General features: G+C 37.3%; 1 protein-coding gene across 1 annotated transcript in view; it reads left to right on the top strand.

Moving 5' to 3' along the window:
* Window positions 1-2,921: 2,921 nt before the first annotated feature.
* pxna (paxillin a) overlaps window positions 2,922-16,882 on the top strand; it is a 32,424-nt gene continuing 18,463 nt past the window's right edge. The window contains exons 1-4 of the mRNA XM_056254854.1: window positions 2,922-3,409; window positions 10,405-10,610; window positions 14,398-14,596; window positions 15,008-15,200. Of these exons, the coding sequence (XP_056110829.1) occupies window positions 2,929-3,409; window positions 10,405-10,610; window positions 14,398-14,596; window positions 15,008-15,200 (1,079 nt within the window). The 5' untranslated portion in view covers window positions 2,922-2,928. The remainder of the gene's footprint in view (window positions 3,410-10,404; window positions 10,611-14,397; window positions 14,597-15,007; window positions 15,201-16,882) is intronic.

Raw genomic sequence — 16,882 nt, 5'->3', positions numbered from 1 at the left:
GACATCTGTGTCACACGTCAATAACCAAACGCTCAAGAATTCAGGGTTATTAATGCTTTACTCCCTTGGATCTATCAGGTTTTACAGCGTGGGATGCATTTCATCGTCTCTCTGTGGCAGGTTTAGGACTGAAGGCTTCTTATTTTAGTACAGGGGTCTTGGGTCTCCCTCCTTGGCTGACCACCCTGTTGGTCTCAAATCTCTGAAGGTCAGAACTTAGGAAGAACTTTGGGGTTGAGAACTTTATATTTTACTGTCATAAATGAGTCATCTTGTGGCCAAGAGGCCAAATTTAGACACTTTATGTATCAGGTTTGACCTCTCTGTGTAGATTTTCTGCAAGTAAGACTGAAGTAAATAGTCATTGGAGACTTGTTTCTCAGCTCGAGTTTTATTATTGTCTGTTTATGCGAAGAAAGTGTTATTTGCACTTTCACCCATTGACCAGATGGGGGCATATAAGTAAACATGTGAGAGTGGAGATGAATGAATTATGAAATGGGCATTAATAATGAACCTTTAAAGGGTTAGTTCACCCCAAAATGAAAATTATGTCAGTAATTACTCACCCTCATGTTGTTCCAACCCCGTAAGACTTTCGTTCATCACAACCCAGAAGCGCTGCGCAGTTACAATACGTGAACTATCTTGAGGCCCACAGAGAAGGAAATGAATAGTTGAATAAAGTTGTTATTTTTGTTTGTTTTTTGCACACAAAAAGTATTCTCGTCGCTTGATAAACTTAAGATTGAGCCACTGTAGTCACTCGGACTATTTTAACGATGTCTTTAACTTTTCTGGGCCGGCAAGTTTCGATCCCTTAGAAGCCTATGGAGGAGTGATCCAGCTCTCAGATGTTTTTTTTTATTTTTTTTATTTTTTTTATAGAGAACCGTTACACCCCTAGATAGAATGTTTTAAACGTTAAACAAGAGCTGTTCACTGTTTATAGATGTTTGTGCCAGAGGAGGTTGTGTCAGCATAAAGTTATGCTACAGTTATGTTTGCATTGGCTGTATACTTCCAGTGTAGCTCTCTAAAATATATGAATGATAGAAAATAGCTTTACGTTGTATTTATTCTTAATTATGAAAATATTTCATGTTAATTATTTCATGCCTTTTCAATTGTATCACGTTAGGGATTGGAAATATTACCAAAACCTTATGTAATGGTATAACAACCCAAACTTACGGTGGTCCGAAATTCTCACATTTAAGAACACAGTGCCGTGTTTCACATTTAGAAACACGTAGCGCATAGCTATATTTATTTAATTAAATTGCAGCCTTTGCAATTTGATAATAGCCCCTAAGTCATATTTCAATTTCGGTTTTATTTTGATTAATCATGCAGCCATATAATTCGTCATACCACCCCAACCCTACATTATATTGCCAAAGCTATGTCTTTGGTTAACAAGCTCGCTTAGCATAGAGCTAACAGGTAAAGAAACACTTTTTCTGATTAGTTTGAACAAGATATCAGGAGAACATACTATAAAATAAAACCGGACAATTCTTGATTATTTATGGCAGTGCTTCTCAAAGTCCGGACTCCGGTCCGGATCCGGACCCAGAGCGAATTCAATCCGGACCCGCCTCCATTTCGTATTTCAAGAGCCCTAATTGTGTGTAAGGGATTAAAAGTCTGGATTTCCTATTTTGATAAACACATGTTAAAATCATTTGTTTATTTTTTATGATGGTCCAAAATTAAAACGAAGGCGAGATATTTAAAGTTTTCCTCCGTGATTAAGTTGCCATGACATCCAGTGAGCGTGTGACTTTTGACGTAATCGGGCGCGACCGCGACGCGACACTTCCCAGCGTAAGCGTTTTGGGTGTGGAGGATGTCATTGTCCAGGAAAAGAAAAGTTGACGAAGAAAATTGTTTTTTCAAAGATGATTGGACAGAGAGGTATGCGTTCACAGATATCCCAAATCTCCCGGAAGTTCCAGGAGTCCCCCCCCCCAACCCCCAACCCCCAACCCCCCAACAAAAACCGAACAATCCCCCCCCCCCCCCCCCCCCCCCATAGTTTCGGACCTTTGACATTGATGAAAATTCAGATTTGGACCTTTGAATATAGACTTTGAGAACCCCTGATTTATGGAATATTGCAGTGTTTATTATGAACTATTTATCCGATTTTTTTTTTTTTTTTCATGCATCCTCATTATCTTTAATCAATATAACTTCTCTTCCCTCTTGCAGCATCATCTCATCTCTTCTCTTAGGATGTGTTTACTGGTGCGAGGGCGGGGTAAACAATAGCTAACCACAACCATCCAATCAATTCTCCTTGAACAAAACCAACCAAAAAAAAAACCTGCCCTACATTTGTTCATGTTCCAGAAGCCGTTTCACTCAGATATATGTTACAATAGGGAAGAAAAGACTATCACAACCTCGGTTTCATGTTGACTTTAAGCATGCGTTGAGAAGGGAATATCATTCTGTGGGGGGACGGTTAGACCGTATTGACTTGATTTTTATTTTGAGTGGACTGTCCCACTTTTGAAGCTGACCAGAGATTGTCTGTCAGGGATAAACGATGTTTAAATAAGTGGCATCCTGTATAATCTTTCAAAGGCATGAAGGTTCTGTACTCGTTCTTGCAGGGTTTTCTAGGGATTTTCGGAATAACTTTCTTTCTAGATGACGTCTGGGAATGTTTAGCCCCGTAATATGTTTTCGTAGACCCTAAAACGTGGTCATATATGGGTTTGTGTAGTGTCTATAGCTTACGTAAGCAAATCCCCCAGAGGGAGACCGTTATCTAGCGAACTGCCGGCTGTATACATAATCGAGCCCTGTGGAATGTTTTGAATGCTTTGGAATGGGAACGACCCTTCCTTTCTTCATCCCACTCTTGAGTCCAGACTTTTCCGGATCCTGTGCCCAATTCCTTTTGTTGTTCCCCCGATGGATGAAGAAACTGCATCAGCGTTTGCTGTTGAGGAGTTTGAAAAGGTTTTATTGGAATTCGACATGCAGGATTTCACACCAGACGCGGGAGAGTCCCAGGAGTCCGAGGTGCCCGAGACCAATACATCAACTTCGGCAGAGAAGACCTCACCAGATTTAACCGTGGTTGATGATTTCGTGCCTGTTTCGGCTTCTGTGGCAGATGCCGTTGAAGATATGTTAGAAAAGGAGACTAATTCTGATTTAGCCACTGAATCGCTTTCAGTTTCAACTGTAGAGATGGATTCAGTGGCTCCATCATTAGCATCTCGTGACCCACATTCAGCTCTGGTGGAGGCGTCAGGGACGCACACAGCTCTGGAGACCGAGGGAGCGCATGCTGGAGAGTCATTGTCAGGTTCTGTTGTTCAATCGACCAGCATGTCTGATTCAGATGGGACTTACATGATCCCAGATCCAGAGTGGGTGACGGAGAGAGGTAGGATTGGCTCTTATTGCATATTTATCTGCATATTTATTTCCCAAAAACCTACATGTGTTTGCAGATCAGGGTTTTTGCTTATCTGCGATGAAGATGGGCACAAGTACCTGACTGTTCAGATTGATTGTGAAAATGCGATGATTATATGACCTGAGGTTTCTATTAGCTTTTAGACATTTCCCAATCAAAGTTTAGCATTAGGGATGCACCGGTCGATTTGGCCGATCTCTGTTAAGAATTTGCACACAAACTGCATTACAATAATTTCCCAAAGTGTCGTTTGTGGGGAACTATTACAACGTCTGTAACAAGATCCTCTGAAACAATGACGAGAGAAAAAAATTGGCAACTGGTATCAGAATCGGCCCATTTGATTGTAAAAAAAAATTGGCATTCGGAGTCGGCCATAAAACATCTTGAGATCAGTGTATCCTTATTTAGCATTTTCAATGTTTGATTAGTTGATTCGTGGACTCAAGTACAGCAGTATGAAAAAGGGAAGCATGAATGCAGTTATGCTTCCTTTTTTCTTAACTTCCACAGTTGCACATTTATATGTACATTTATCATATACAGCAGTAATTTGTGGCCCAATTTGGCAGCAGACATCTAATGTACCAAAAACATACATACCGTAAATACACTGTAAAAAAAATATGTTCATGATTTGTAATCACAACATTTTTTCTTTTGTCAAATCAACTTAAATAATTTATGTGGTTCAGATAACATAATATTTTGAGTTTCTGATGATTAAATCAATCTTCTTCATTGTATTAACTCAATTTTTCCATTTCAATGAACTTAAAATTTGAAGGCAACCAGGTTACTTCATTTTTTTAAGTTAAACCAACAATATTTTTTTACAGTGTAGTTACACCGCAGCAATTACAATGCAGTTTAAAATCCAACCTCTAAGTGTGGTTGACTATCAAGGTTTCTTCTTTATGTTTCTTTTTGTATTAGCATTAATATTTTAGTAGCAATGATTTAAAGGGGATGAATATAGATTCAGAGAGGATGTTCTAATGCTTGGGTAATATTTTGGCATTCTTTCATATAGAACATGTAGTTTTGCCCATCTCAACGTCTTATTTTATTTATAAGTTTATTGTCTCCATGTCTACTGCAGTGTCCATTTAAGTGTGTTTGTTTTCATTTAGACGGTGTAATTTTTACAACGTTTGCTCGCCTGCAGAACAACACTTAAACTTCCACTTGTGGATGTGAGAACAGTGTGACATTTATTATTTACAATGCGCTCATTTTAACATGTTTATCAGATGTTTGTGCACAAATATTGCCAGGGTTCCACAATCATGAAAACCTGGAAAAAAGGGGAATTTTGTGTGAATTATGTGTGTAATAACTACTGTTAAACTGTAAACAATCAGTGAAATGTTCGCTATATGAGCGCAAAATTAGACTTTTTTTTTAAAAAAACTGGTCACAATTAGATAACTATAGACTATAGATAGATAGAACTATAGATATTCTACTCACCACTGTTCAACCATCGAATATTAAAAGGAAATTAAATGTGTAATAAAGCATCAACAAAGTACATTCAAACAGACCATGAATAACCCCCAAAGCATGATTCATTCCTCAGCAATATTACGCTCGGGTTGAATATCACCGTCGTGGTAATATCTGTATTTTGTAACATACGTTACCTTAATCAAAAATGTTCATTAACTTTAGCATTGCGTGATAATATTTCAAAGTGCTTTCTAGGGCTGGTCCGAATACCATTTTTTGAGCTTTGAAGCTTCGGTAGTAATGAACATCGAATATTCGAAGCTTCGGAATCTCTATATGTCTGTCTGTCCGTTTGCATTTTGATTATTTCGAGAACCGTTCATCCAAACGACTTCACAAGGAGTGCAGTGTGTATTTGGTGCAATATAGATAGACAGGCGAGACACGACACGTTCAGAATTAATAAACTTTTAATAAACTACAGTACAATGTGAGCGGGAAGCAGCACGCCTCACGCGAGCAGAGCTTATGCTCCGGGAACGGACACTGCACTAGTGATATAACACACACACACAGGTCTGTCTGTTAACTTAAGGAATATTTTTAATAAGGTAGTCTAATATTTTTCTCACTAACAAATTACTGACAAAGTAGGGCAGATTTAAATAAAGAAACGGCGCGCCCCACGCGTGCAGGGCTTATATGCTCCGAGAACGGACACTGCACTAGTGATATAAAACACACACACACACACACACACACACACACACACACACACACACACACACACACACACACACACACACACACACACACACACACACACACACACACACACACACACACACACACACACACACACAGGTATTTTAACTTAAGCAATATTTTTAATAAGGTATAGTCTTATAATATTTTTCTCACTAACAAAGTAGGGTAGATTTAGAAGTAGGGTAGAATTTTTTTTTTTTTAAAAATTAAATAAAGAAAAACGAAATTTAAATAAAGAAAAACGAAATTGTGACATGACATCTCAGTAAAATCTCAAAGTCTCCTATATTTCACACTAGATTAATTTAGATTGATAATAACGGGTAAAAAGGATAATACATTTTGTTTCTATTATTCTATTTTCCACAATGTCAAAGCAACGCAGCTTAACCCAAAAATACAAGCTCAGGCATGCACTTCTGTCCATACACACTCCGCTGTTCTGCACTCTAGCCAGAGAATACTCCCGTTGCAGGAACACGTTTAGTAGTCCAAGAAGAAGCAAATATATTTATTAAGTAGCTATAACGAAGTTATATGTTAAAGGATTAGTTCACTTTTAAAAAAACCTTTGCTGATAATTTACTCACCCCCATGTCATCCAAGATGTCCATGTCGAAAAGAAATTAAGGTTTTTGATGAAAACGTTCCAGGATTTTTCTCCATATAATGCACTTTGCTGGGCACCAAACGGTTCAAGGTCCAAAAGACAGTTTCAGTGCAAACTGCAAACTGTTCAAAGGGCTTTAAACGATTCCAGACGATGAATAAGGGTCTTATCAAGCGAAACGATCGGTCATTTAAAAAAGAAATAACAAAGTTTAAGTTTTATAAGCTCAAATGCTCGCCTTGCTCTGTTCTGTGTGACTCTCCTGTTCGAACTCGTTCATCAAAATGAACTAATCTTTTTCCGAGTCAATTCGTTCATTTCGTTCGTTAAATAAACCAAATGACTCGAAAAAAAGATTTGTTCATTTTGATGAACGAGTTCGAACAGGAGAGTCACGAACGTGCATCACAGAACAGAGCAAGGCGAGCGTTTGACATTATTAAACTTAAACTTTGTTATTTATTTTTGAAAAGCCATTTGAACAGTTTGCACTGAAACTGTCTTTTGGACCTTGAACCGTTTGGTGCCCAGCAAAGTGCATTATGGAGAAAAATCCTGGAACGTTTTTATCAAAAACCTTAATTTCTTTTCGACATGGACATCTTGGATGACATGGGGGTGAGTAAATTATCAGCAAAAGTTTTTTTAAAAGTGAACTAATCCTTTAAGTATTATTTTTCACCAGATTTCATAGTGTAAACCATATTCAAGCGCGAATGAGAACCGTTTCGAGGGGGATGCCAGGTGTGCAAAAAAAACACGAATATTCAAATACCAACCCACAGAACGAATATTCGGATATTCGGGTCCAGTCCTAGTGCTTTCCGTCATTTTGACAATTTTTTTTTTTATTTACCTGTTTTACAAACATTCCAGTAAACTCTGTTAATGGGGATTAAAAGTGAAAAGATGAAACAAGTAGGCTACATGTTAAAGCTTCTGTGTGAATAACTAACTTGGAAAGAGAGTATTTGGGGAGAAATATTTTAGATTCTTCCTGCATTCCAGTGAATTATTAATGGGACACATCGTAAATCGGGAGAACAGACCATAATTGCACAGTATATTATGTTGTCTTATTTTCATACCGTTACAGAGGAATACCAGAGGGTAAAAAAGAAAATAATCAGTCGGAAAAGAGGTCTTCGCAGATATTCTTTTGATACCGTGTCACATTAAAATACCAAGCGTCACGTTATTACGTACGTGACGCCTGAAAATAGAGCATGAAGGAACATTTACAGCTCATTCAGTCAAACTGATGAATAATGATTCATTGTAGTGCAAGTTTATATTTAGAAATTATTAGTTTCAGTCTTTTTGAATGGAGTTTACCCAAACCGGAAGTGTCACCCATAATTCGAAAACGCAGTCGGCTCGTCAGGAATAAGGGATAAATTGTGATTTTCAGCCATGCAACTGGAAAATTTGCATAGTTCAATTGCTATATTTACTCAGTTTGTTTCAATGAATAGTAATTGCTATTTTTTGTGCAAGCTATACAGTGTTTTATTCCTAGCATTTTTGGGTTAAAAAGAGTGTGATACAGCTTTTTTTTTGTCATATTTTTTTAAATTAGGCCAAAGAGATGCTTAATTTCAACATGTGGGAGAGTGATTTCTATTTAATATAATGTAGCCTATGTGATAAAGAAACAGCAGAGAGAGAGAGAGAATATGGGTTAATGTTTCCTTTGCCACTCCCTCATCAGGCCGAGTGCTGAACAAACAGTCCAGATACGATCAGAGACCAGTCTCAAAGTCTTCCTGCTGGCTTTCCTTTCTCTAGTAATCTTCACATTTATTTAGTAAATTACATAATTATGTTTTTAAAGTATTATTGACTGAATATGGAGTTCATCTGTTTGTCTAATGGCAGCACTTGTCCAGATTAGTGTATACAGTTGCAGACAGGTTATATACTGCAACCTTTTTAGTAACTGGTATTTGGAGGGGTAGTTAAAGTTAGCACCTGCCGAAAAACAGCCCGCCCTCCTCTCGGACGACTCCACAGTCACTGCTACTGAACACAGCAGAGTTTACAATAGTTCGATTTTCTTCTCTCTCTAGATCTCTCTTTTCCATTTCTTATCCTATCTTTTTTCCCCCCACTCCTTGTCGTAGCTCCTCCTGTCTGAGATAAAGTGCGAAGGTAAAGACACACAGATCAGCAGGGCGTTACTGTCTGTCCCGTTCACAGTGTAAGTAACCGGCTGTTATTTGCCTTTAGTTGGTTGTTTCTTGGGAAAGTGTCTTTCTGGGATTGTGGCTTTTTATGTGTTTGTGGCTGTAATGGGGATTTTTGGAATCGGCTGTGGTGTGTTATTGGTGGTTGATATTGTGTGATTAACAATGTGTTGTTTGTTTGTGAACTGAAAAAAAATGATCTTCAGCTTCAGTTTTGTTGCACTCGTGTGTCTTGTGTGAGTTATAGATTGAATATTATAACCTATATGGTACGAGATAAACTCAATGCCTTACATCTAGGCATCTACACCGGACGGCTTGTAGAGAAGCGTCAAAACTATATCACTCCACTTACAATCAAATCAAATCACAAACACTGACAACAAATGAACCTTCATTTGACTTTTATATTATTTATATGGTGCATGGCTACTCTAGCTATATTCATTTTTCCCATTTGTCTGAAATAAAATTATCTTATTTATCATTTAGATTTATGTATGTATTCATTGCTTAATTAATTAATTTCCTCAGAATTTGATTAAATGTTTGAATTAATTTGCTCTGAATAATATGTGTTATATATTTATTTATTAATTTCCTTTGATTTTTTAAATTATGATGCTCTGAATTTTGTGTTATATATTCAATAATTAATTTTCTTCTGAATTTGATTAATTATATGTTTACAAATTAATTTGCTCTGAATTATGCTTTATATATTTTTTAATTAATATGCTCTGGATATTATATTATATATTTATGAATGAATTTACTCTGGATTTTATGCGATAAATATTGATGAATTAATTTGCTCAGAATTTTATGTTATGTTTATAAATTAATTTGTGCTGAATTTTATGAGTTATATATTCATGAGTTAATTTGCTCAATTTTATGAGTTATATATTTATTAATTAGTTTGTTCTGAATTTTATATGTAATATATTTATGAATTTATATGCTCTAAACTTTACATGTTTTGAATTTAAATATCCTCTGACCATGTTTCTGGCTTACTAATTTAAATATAATATATATATATAAATATTTTTATATATAAAACATTTTTTATTCTAAACATATTAGCATGTTATCTTTAAAATTAATTTGCTATTCTACAAAAACCCATGCAAAATCCATTTTTATACTAATAGATTTCCATTATTTAGAAATGTTTTAACAACACATTTCTCATAGTTTACCGTTGGGCTTACAGCTCCGATCACTGGTTCAGTCTGACAAACAAATTAAGATGATATGCTGCTTTAAGTATTGAGAACCTTGAGGTGTCATCTGTCATGCTGCAATGTGACATCATCAGTCACTTCCTGTGTTGACACGACTGACTGGTAGAAAGGATGGTGATGCAACCGAGATCCAAAGGTGCCTTATCACTAAAGTAATTGCTATATAAAGAAGTTTTAAACCAGAGATGGTCCGAAAAGTGTTCACTTAAGAGCATGTTTTACAACCTTACTTAGTTGTGTGTGTGTGTGAAAGTGCTTTCTGTTCTGTTCCTGAGCGTATGGCTTTTGAATATTGATTTATGTGTGCATTAAGAGGTGTGTCCGTTTATGCACATGCATTTTGCACTTTACTTCCTGCAGAATCTATCCCTGTAGGCATGCAGTTTTAGAGCAGTCTTTACATGTGAGGTTGTCACTCACCACACCCCATATGAGTCATGTGATTCATAGAGAGAGACGTGTTTTGAACAGACTTGACAAAGTCCTGTTGAAACCGGGTTATTCAACAACAACTCGTTTGATTTCTAATAGATTTATGTTCTTCATGCGCAGAACACTCCAGGGAATTTGAATCTGAAGTAAACATCTGAATACTTGAGGTTATGGATTTGTACCGACACTTTTATCCAAAGTTTTATCAGTACACGTTCCCTGAGAATGAAACCAATCTGTTTTTTTGTGTGTTTTTTTTTACAGATGCTCTTCTTGCGGATTTGGAGTCCACAACCTCCCACATTTCCAAGCAAGCTGTTTTTCTGCCAGAAGAGACGCCATATTCCTGCCCCACAGGAAGTGACTCTTATCAGGACGTGTCCTCCCCGCCTCGAGTAACTTCCCCTCCTGCTGAAACACTGAATGGATCTTGGGTAGAACAGCCAGAATCAAAGCACTCTTCGACCCAGGTAAAATGACCATTACTTCCTGGAGGGTTTCTTTATTCCACAGGCTTTTTGCTGGTCTTTATATGAGTCTACTCGGTTATCCTTTAACCTTACAACAAATACCAGATGCTGTCCTGTTCCACTTCCTGTTGTGCCCTTTAGCAAAGCACTTCAGTTGCTCCAGAAACTTGTGCCATTAAGCCAGTTCAACATATTCATGGTTTCTGCATATTTGTATAATTTTAGTCAAGCTTACTTGGACTAAAACAGTAGAAGTTTAGTCTTTTTTTTAATGACCATTTTACACCCTCTCAATGGTCCTAAAAATTAATCAGACTGTTTATGCTGCTGTAACTTTAATACAATAATCAGTCCTTCCAGAGTTTTTTTTTGGGGATTGCGGCCCGTTTTCTTAAAAAGTGCGATGGAATATGCGGGATATTTATGCAAATTTTATGCGATGAAATTGCGGGAACTTGCAAAAACTGCGGTTTGATGAAAAAAAAACAAAAAAAAGTGATTCCCCAACACCCTGTTCTCACTAGGCTCCTACCTTACTGTAAAGAGTCCTTTCTTATTACGTCCTATGATAAGCAAGCATATTACATCACAGAAAGTGCTGGGAATATTTAAGTTCTCTTCTTGTTTTATTTCAGACCTAATAAAAACATCAAACTTACAAAACATTGATGAGTCAAACAAGTTCTGCCGCTTTACAAAAGGAATATGCTACAACTTCTGTAAAAATTAAAGGGCATATTGCAGGTTAGAGGACCCAACGAGTCAATGTATAGAAAAATAATGTAGGAACTAGATTTTCTTTAAAATATTCTTATAAATACGCTACATAAGCTTCTGGAGTCGTTTTTGTGAGAAAATTTTACTTCCGCGTCTGAAAATGGGCGTGGCGGGCGTGACGTAACGGGCGGGAGAGCGGTCGATTCAAACAACAGGAAAACAATGGATCGCAATGACATTTCGGACGCTGAGGAAATACTTACTTACAATTATGGACTACAGCCATACAATTATGAGCCTGCTATGCTGCCAAGAGAGCAGGGACAGGCCAGGATTAATGTTAGACAGAACGGTCAGAGACACATTGAGTTGTGGTGTGAGGAGAACCAGTGGAGAACAGGACAGGTGTCTTGGTGAGAGACATGCTTATAGATACACGTTCGCTAACGATATACACTGTGCTCACAATATTGTACAGATTATTACCATCGTATATCAGGCCAGCAGACATTAGTATGTTTAGGGTAGATGTATACTATTAAATGTATAAAAACTATACTTGAGTATATTTCTATTGTAAGTTACTAAAAACATACTCAAGTACATTTTTAAAACATATTTTTCATCTGGGTTATAACATAAACAGAAAATTAAAGATTTGAATATTTAATCAACCTAGTAATTTTGTTTTTCAATTACAAGTTGCCTCTATTTAGGGCATGACTCCCTATATCACACTATTTGATGCCATTGGTACAGTATACGACGATCAATATTCTTGCTTCGGCATCCCATGTTAAACTCCATCATATCGCCGGGATGATAATCCTCCGATCTGAAGTGAAAGCTACACACGACCGCGTTTCTCGAAGCCGATGCGGAAGAGAAATCCCGTCTCTTCACCTGCACAAACCGCACCAGGCACGACAGATATACAGCAGCACCGTTTTTCTTGTGTGGGAAACCTGTGGACTCGATGTCCTGACAGGCCGGAGTTTTTGCAACCTCCACAAACACAATAATTTACCATGACGATGATAGATTGAAATACAAAAACTACCGAAAACACACTGACTCACGGCCGCTCTCACTGAATGCCAGCCTGCTCTGCACTGAGCCGAGGCTGAGGCTCCCTAGCGTGACGTAAAATGACGCGATGTTGAAAAAAAAGCCGTTTTTACGAGCAGTCCAAGAAACGCTCACTTTATCTACTAAATTAGTGCCCTTATGTCGTTTTAAAACATTTTAAATCCTGCATTACCTTTTCATATGGTATTTTCATACAAGGTTATATATTAATTTAGATTTTTCTTTTTACCTACAATATGCTCTTTAATAAATAAAATATAAAAAAATAAAGTGTGCTCCTGTTTTACAGCTTTTCGATGATGTTCACGTCGCGTAATTACGTCACTTCATAACGTTCCCATGGCAACAGGGGGAAACGGCTGCTCTTGTGTGAAGCAAACGCAACATTTTTCAACTTTCTGCTAAGATATATGTGACTTTTTTGCAACGAAGATGTGAGGATTATGAAATCATGTAAGCCCCGCATATTTTGCACGGAAATCGGTAATTTATGTGGCGAAAATGCGGCCCCTGCATAAATATGCGGACTTTGGCTGATTATGCACTGAATCATGCGATCGCATAATCACGTTTTTCTGGAGGGACTGAATAATGAATATGCATTGATATTACTAATAATGCATCAAAATAATTATTTTTCCAAAATGCATGAATTTAATTTAGCCAAAAACTGAAATATAAAATAGTTTCTGAAATAATCAAATAATTTATCAGATTTATTTAATAATCAACTAAAATAAAAACTGTTTTACACATATTTAAATTGTACATAAAGCCAGTTTTTAATGACCAAATTCTGTTTCTACTCCAATTTGTTGTTGAAATATAAACATTTAAACAGTGGCTGTAATAATAACTTATTTTCATGACATATTTATTCAAACACACATTAAACAATGAAGACGGCAGGATAAGTAAATATATAATAAATGATATAAATTGCATATATTTAACAAAATTCTCATCTCTAGAGTTATGTCTATGTTTCTATCCAGTGGCGTCGTGGCATGTTGTTTACAAGCAGTTTTATTCAAGTGCGTCAAACCACGTTTTTTGTTTGAATTACGTCATCAAATTGACAGAATTTAAAAGCTGAGACTTCATGTTAAAGGTAACAAAGCACAAAGCTTATTGCTCGGATAATCTGTAAATAAATGTCACTGTTTTGGTCAATTATTTCCGCCCCAAAACCATTTAGACCGAAACCAAAAATTGCTGTTTCAGCTGAACATTTTCGATTGCAAAATTTCTGTTGCATCACTAGTTGATATGGTGTTCATATGTTAATGAGCTCACAGTTGTATTTGTAGCTTAGTTTCAGTAAATGTTCTGGACATACTTTTTTTTTTATGTCACACAGACTACATTTGGATGTTTAAATGCATGTTTTCGCCCTTTGGGGTCGAATATAGAGTCCAAATCAAAAAGCAGGAATAATTAAAGGTATAGTTCCCCCCCTCATAAACTTGTCTGCTGTTGTTTTTGCTCTGGAACACAAACGGTGAAATCTTCATGCAACTCTCGTTAAACAAAGCTCAAAAAAGGACAAAAAAATGTTTGAGAGACAGCATTAGCTCAGGTCAGGTTAAATATATTTCTATAGCGCTTTATACAAAGCAGCTTCAAGTGTTAATGGTGTAAGATTTATCAATTATGAAACAATTTCAGCTGTAAAGCAGCTTTAAGAAAGACTATAGTGTTATTATTCAGCTCAAGTCAGTTCAGTGTTGATTCAAAACAGTGTCGATGTTGCAAAGTTAGTGTCATTATCCAGTTCAAAATTCTTGTTCTCATCTCATAGTGTCAGTGCAGTAAAACCATAATATTACTGATTATTAATTGTTTTTTAAACCATTAAGCGGGTCCAAAACCCCAGATGTATCACAGTTGTTTTATTTTTTATTATATTTTTGCTATTTCTGCTCCCATCTGTGAAGTATAATTGCTTAAATGTTAAACGACTATATTTTCTTTCCTCAAGTCGGCTCCGAAAAACGCCAGTCCTCGCGTGTCTCAGTCTGACGAAGAGCACGTCTATAGTTTCCCCAACAAGCAGAAGACTACTGACTCCCCCACTGCCGTCATGAGCTCATCACTGGGCAGTAACCTGTCGGAGCTGGACCGTCTGCTGCTGGAGCTCAACGCCGTACAGCACAGCACACCCTCCTTCGCTACTGAAGGTGAGCGCTTCAAAACAAGCACTACCTTCGGATGAGTCGTTAAACCGAGTTCCTGACTCTCTGTGGTCATTAAAAATCCTAGGATGTCCTTGGATTAAACAGTAAGGGTGTAACCCCGGCATCCTGACCAAATTTGCCCTTTGGCCTCTGTCCATTATGGCCTCCTAATCATCCTTATATACTGATTGGCTTCATCATTGTCTCCTCTCCACAAGTAAGCTGGTGTGTGGTGAGCGTTCTGGCGCAATATGGCTGCCGTTGCATCATTGGTGGTGGTTGAGGAGATCCCCCCTTCCATATGTGAAGCGCTTTGAGTGTTGAGAAAAGCACTATATAAATGTAACGAATTATTACTACATGTTGTTAAAACATGCACAAATGTGGATTTTTTTAATATTTTATATTTCACAGAGACCTACCCACCTAAACCAGCCAGCAACGCCCAGCGCTATGTCCCAGAAAACGGTGTTTCATCAGTAGTGAAAGCGCCTCCTCCAAAGTTAGAGAAACCCAAACGCAGTGCACCCGGTCGGGGGATAGAAGACGTCAGGCCCAGTGTGGAGAGCCTGTTAAACGATTTGGAGAGCTCAGTGCCGGCCCCTGCGTAAGCTTACACACTGCTGAAAACATTTGATTAATGTAATTTTTATAAATTTCTGTATATATATTATATGATAGAATAATATTTAATATTTGAATTTTTATCATTTGAATATTTTACATTTGTTTTACATCTTTTTAGTGAGTAGAAAAAAATATATATTTTTTTCGTAATAACGACAAAAGTTGATATGTTGTAGGGCTGGGCGTTATGACGATATATAACATGGAAATGATATAAAATGTCTATTGTTAGAGATTTTGCTATATCATTAAGTAAATATATCCGCATAGCTCAGTATTACTTAAAGACATTGACACTTTAGAAGTTTAGAGTGAAAAATAAACATGCATGAATGAGAAAATAAAGAGCGTACATGATGTTAAAAAAAAGTTGAACGCAATAGACCAACGCTACTTTTGCGTCATCGAAGGGTAACGCCCCTTTTTGGGGGAAAACAAATCGGATTCCCCTGAGAACAGAACTCGCTCTAGATCTGCTATCTAAGTTTCTTGATAGCAAAAATGGCACAAACATACACTCTCTTTGCCGGCCGAGGACCGTGAGCGGTATTTAAAGAAGAGCTGGATACAGGGTTACAGAGGTGTCCCTTTGAAATGGTCGAAAACTGGATTAATGACCCCACGCAGTGGCCAAATATGAACTATTCAGACATCTAACGTTACCACTATCTCGTGGAAACACCAAGTAAGTAGCCTTTTTTTTTTTTTTTTTTTTTTTTTTATTAACACTCACAGTATGACAAACTAGACGACGAGGCCATGTCACTTGGATCATATTTAACTTGATTTAAGCTATTGACATAGTTTTGTTGTCGACTAGCTATACTATACTGTTGAAATAGTGGCAGGCTAGGACTAAAGTGGACTTGACTGGTTTCTACTTATGTCTAGAAAGTGCTAGGACTTTGAAAGTTGTAAAAGGTTTACAGTGTACGGCAAAATATGTATAGGACCAATGTATGTATGTATGGGGCTATCAAATTGGATGTTGTGACATTACGCTATCCTATCTAGTCTAGAAGGCTTGATCTAGTTACTGCCGTTCGTGTTGTTACATGTAGCCCAGAGCAGTGGTCGTCGAAAAGTCATATAACAGTTAGGCCTAAAGCACTTTCTAGACACAAGCAGAAACCAGCCAAGTCCACTTTAGTCCTAGCCTGCCACTATTTCAACAGTAAAATCAGTTAACAGCCAAGGTAGCATGCCTAGTGATAGCTAATCACATAACGTTAGCTGCTAGCAGCTTCGTCTTTCTAACTAGTATAGCTAGTCGACAACAAAACTATGTCAATAGCTTAAATCAAGTTAAATATGATCCAAGTGACATGGCCTCGTCGTCTAGTTTGTCATACTGTGAGTGTTAATGACAAAAAAAAAGGCTACTTACTTGGGGTATCCACGAGATAGTGGTAACGTTAGATGTCTGAATAGTCCATATTTGGCCACTGCGTGGGGTCATTAATTCAGTTTTCGACCATTTCAAAGGGACACCTCTGTAACCCCGTATCCAGTAGCTTCTTTAAGTTTGTGCCATCTTTGCTATCAAGAAACTTTGCAGATCTAGAGCGAGTTATGTTTTCTAGAATCCGTTTGTTTTCCCCCAAAAGGGGGCATTACCCTTCGATGACGCAAAAGTAGCGTTGGTCTTATCAAAAAGCCACC

This window comes from Rhinichthys klamathensis, unplaced genomic scaffold (assembly GCF_029890125.1).
Source record: "Rhinichthys klamathensis goyatoka isolate OS25496 unplaced genomic scaffold, OSU_Roscu_1.1 h1tg000114l_1, whole genome shotgun sequence".
Lineage (NCBI taxonomy): Eukaryota > Metazoa > Chordata > Actinopteri > Cypriniformes > Leuciscidae > Rhinichthys > Rhinichthys klamathensis.
This window is presented reverse-complemented; position numbering and strand designations above follow the sequence as displayed.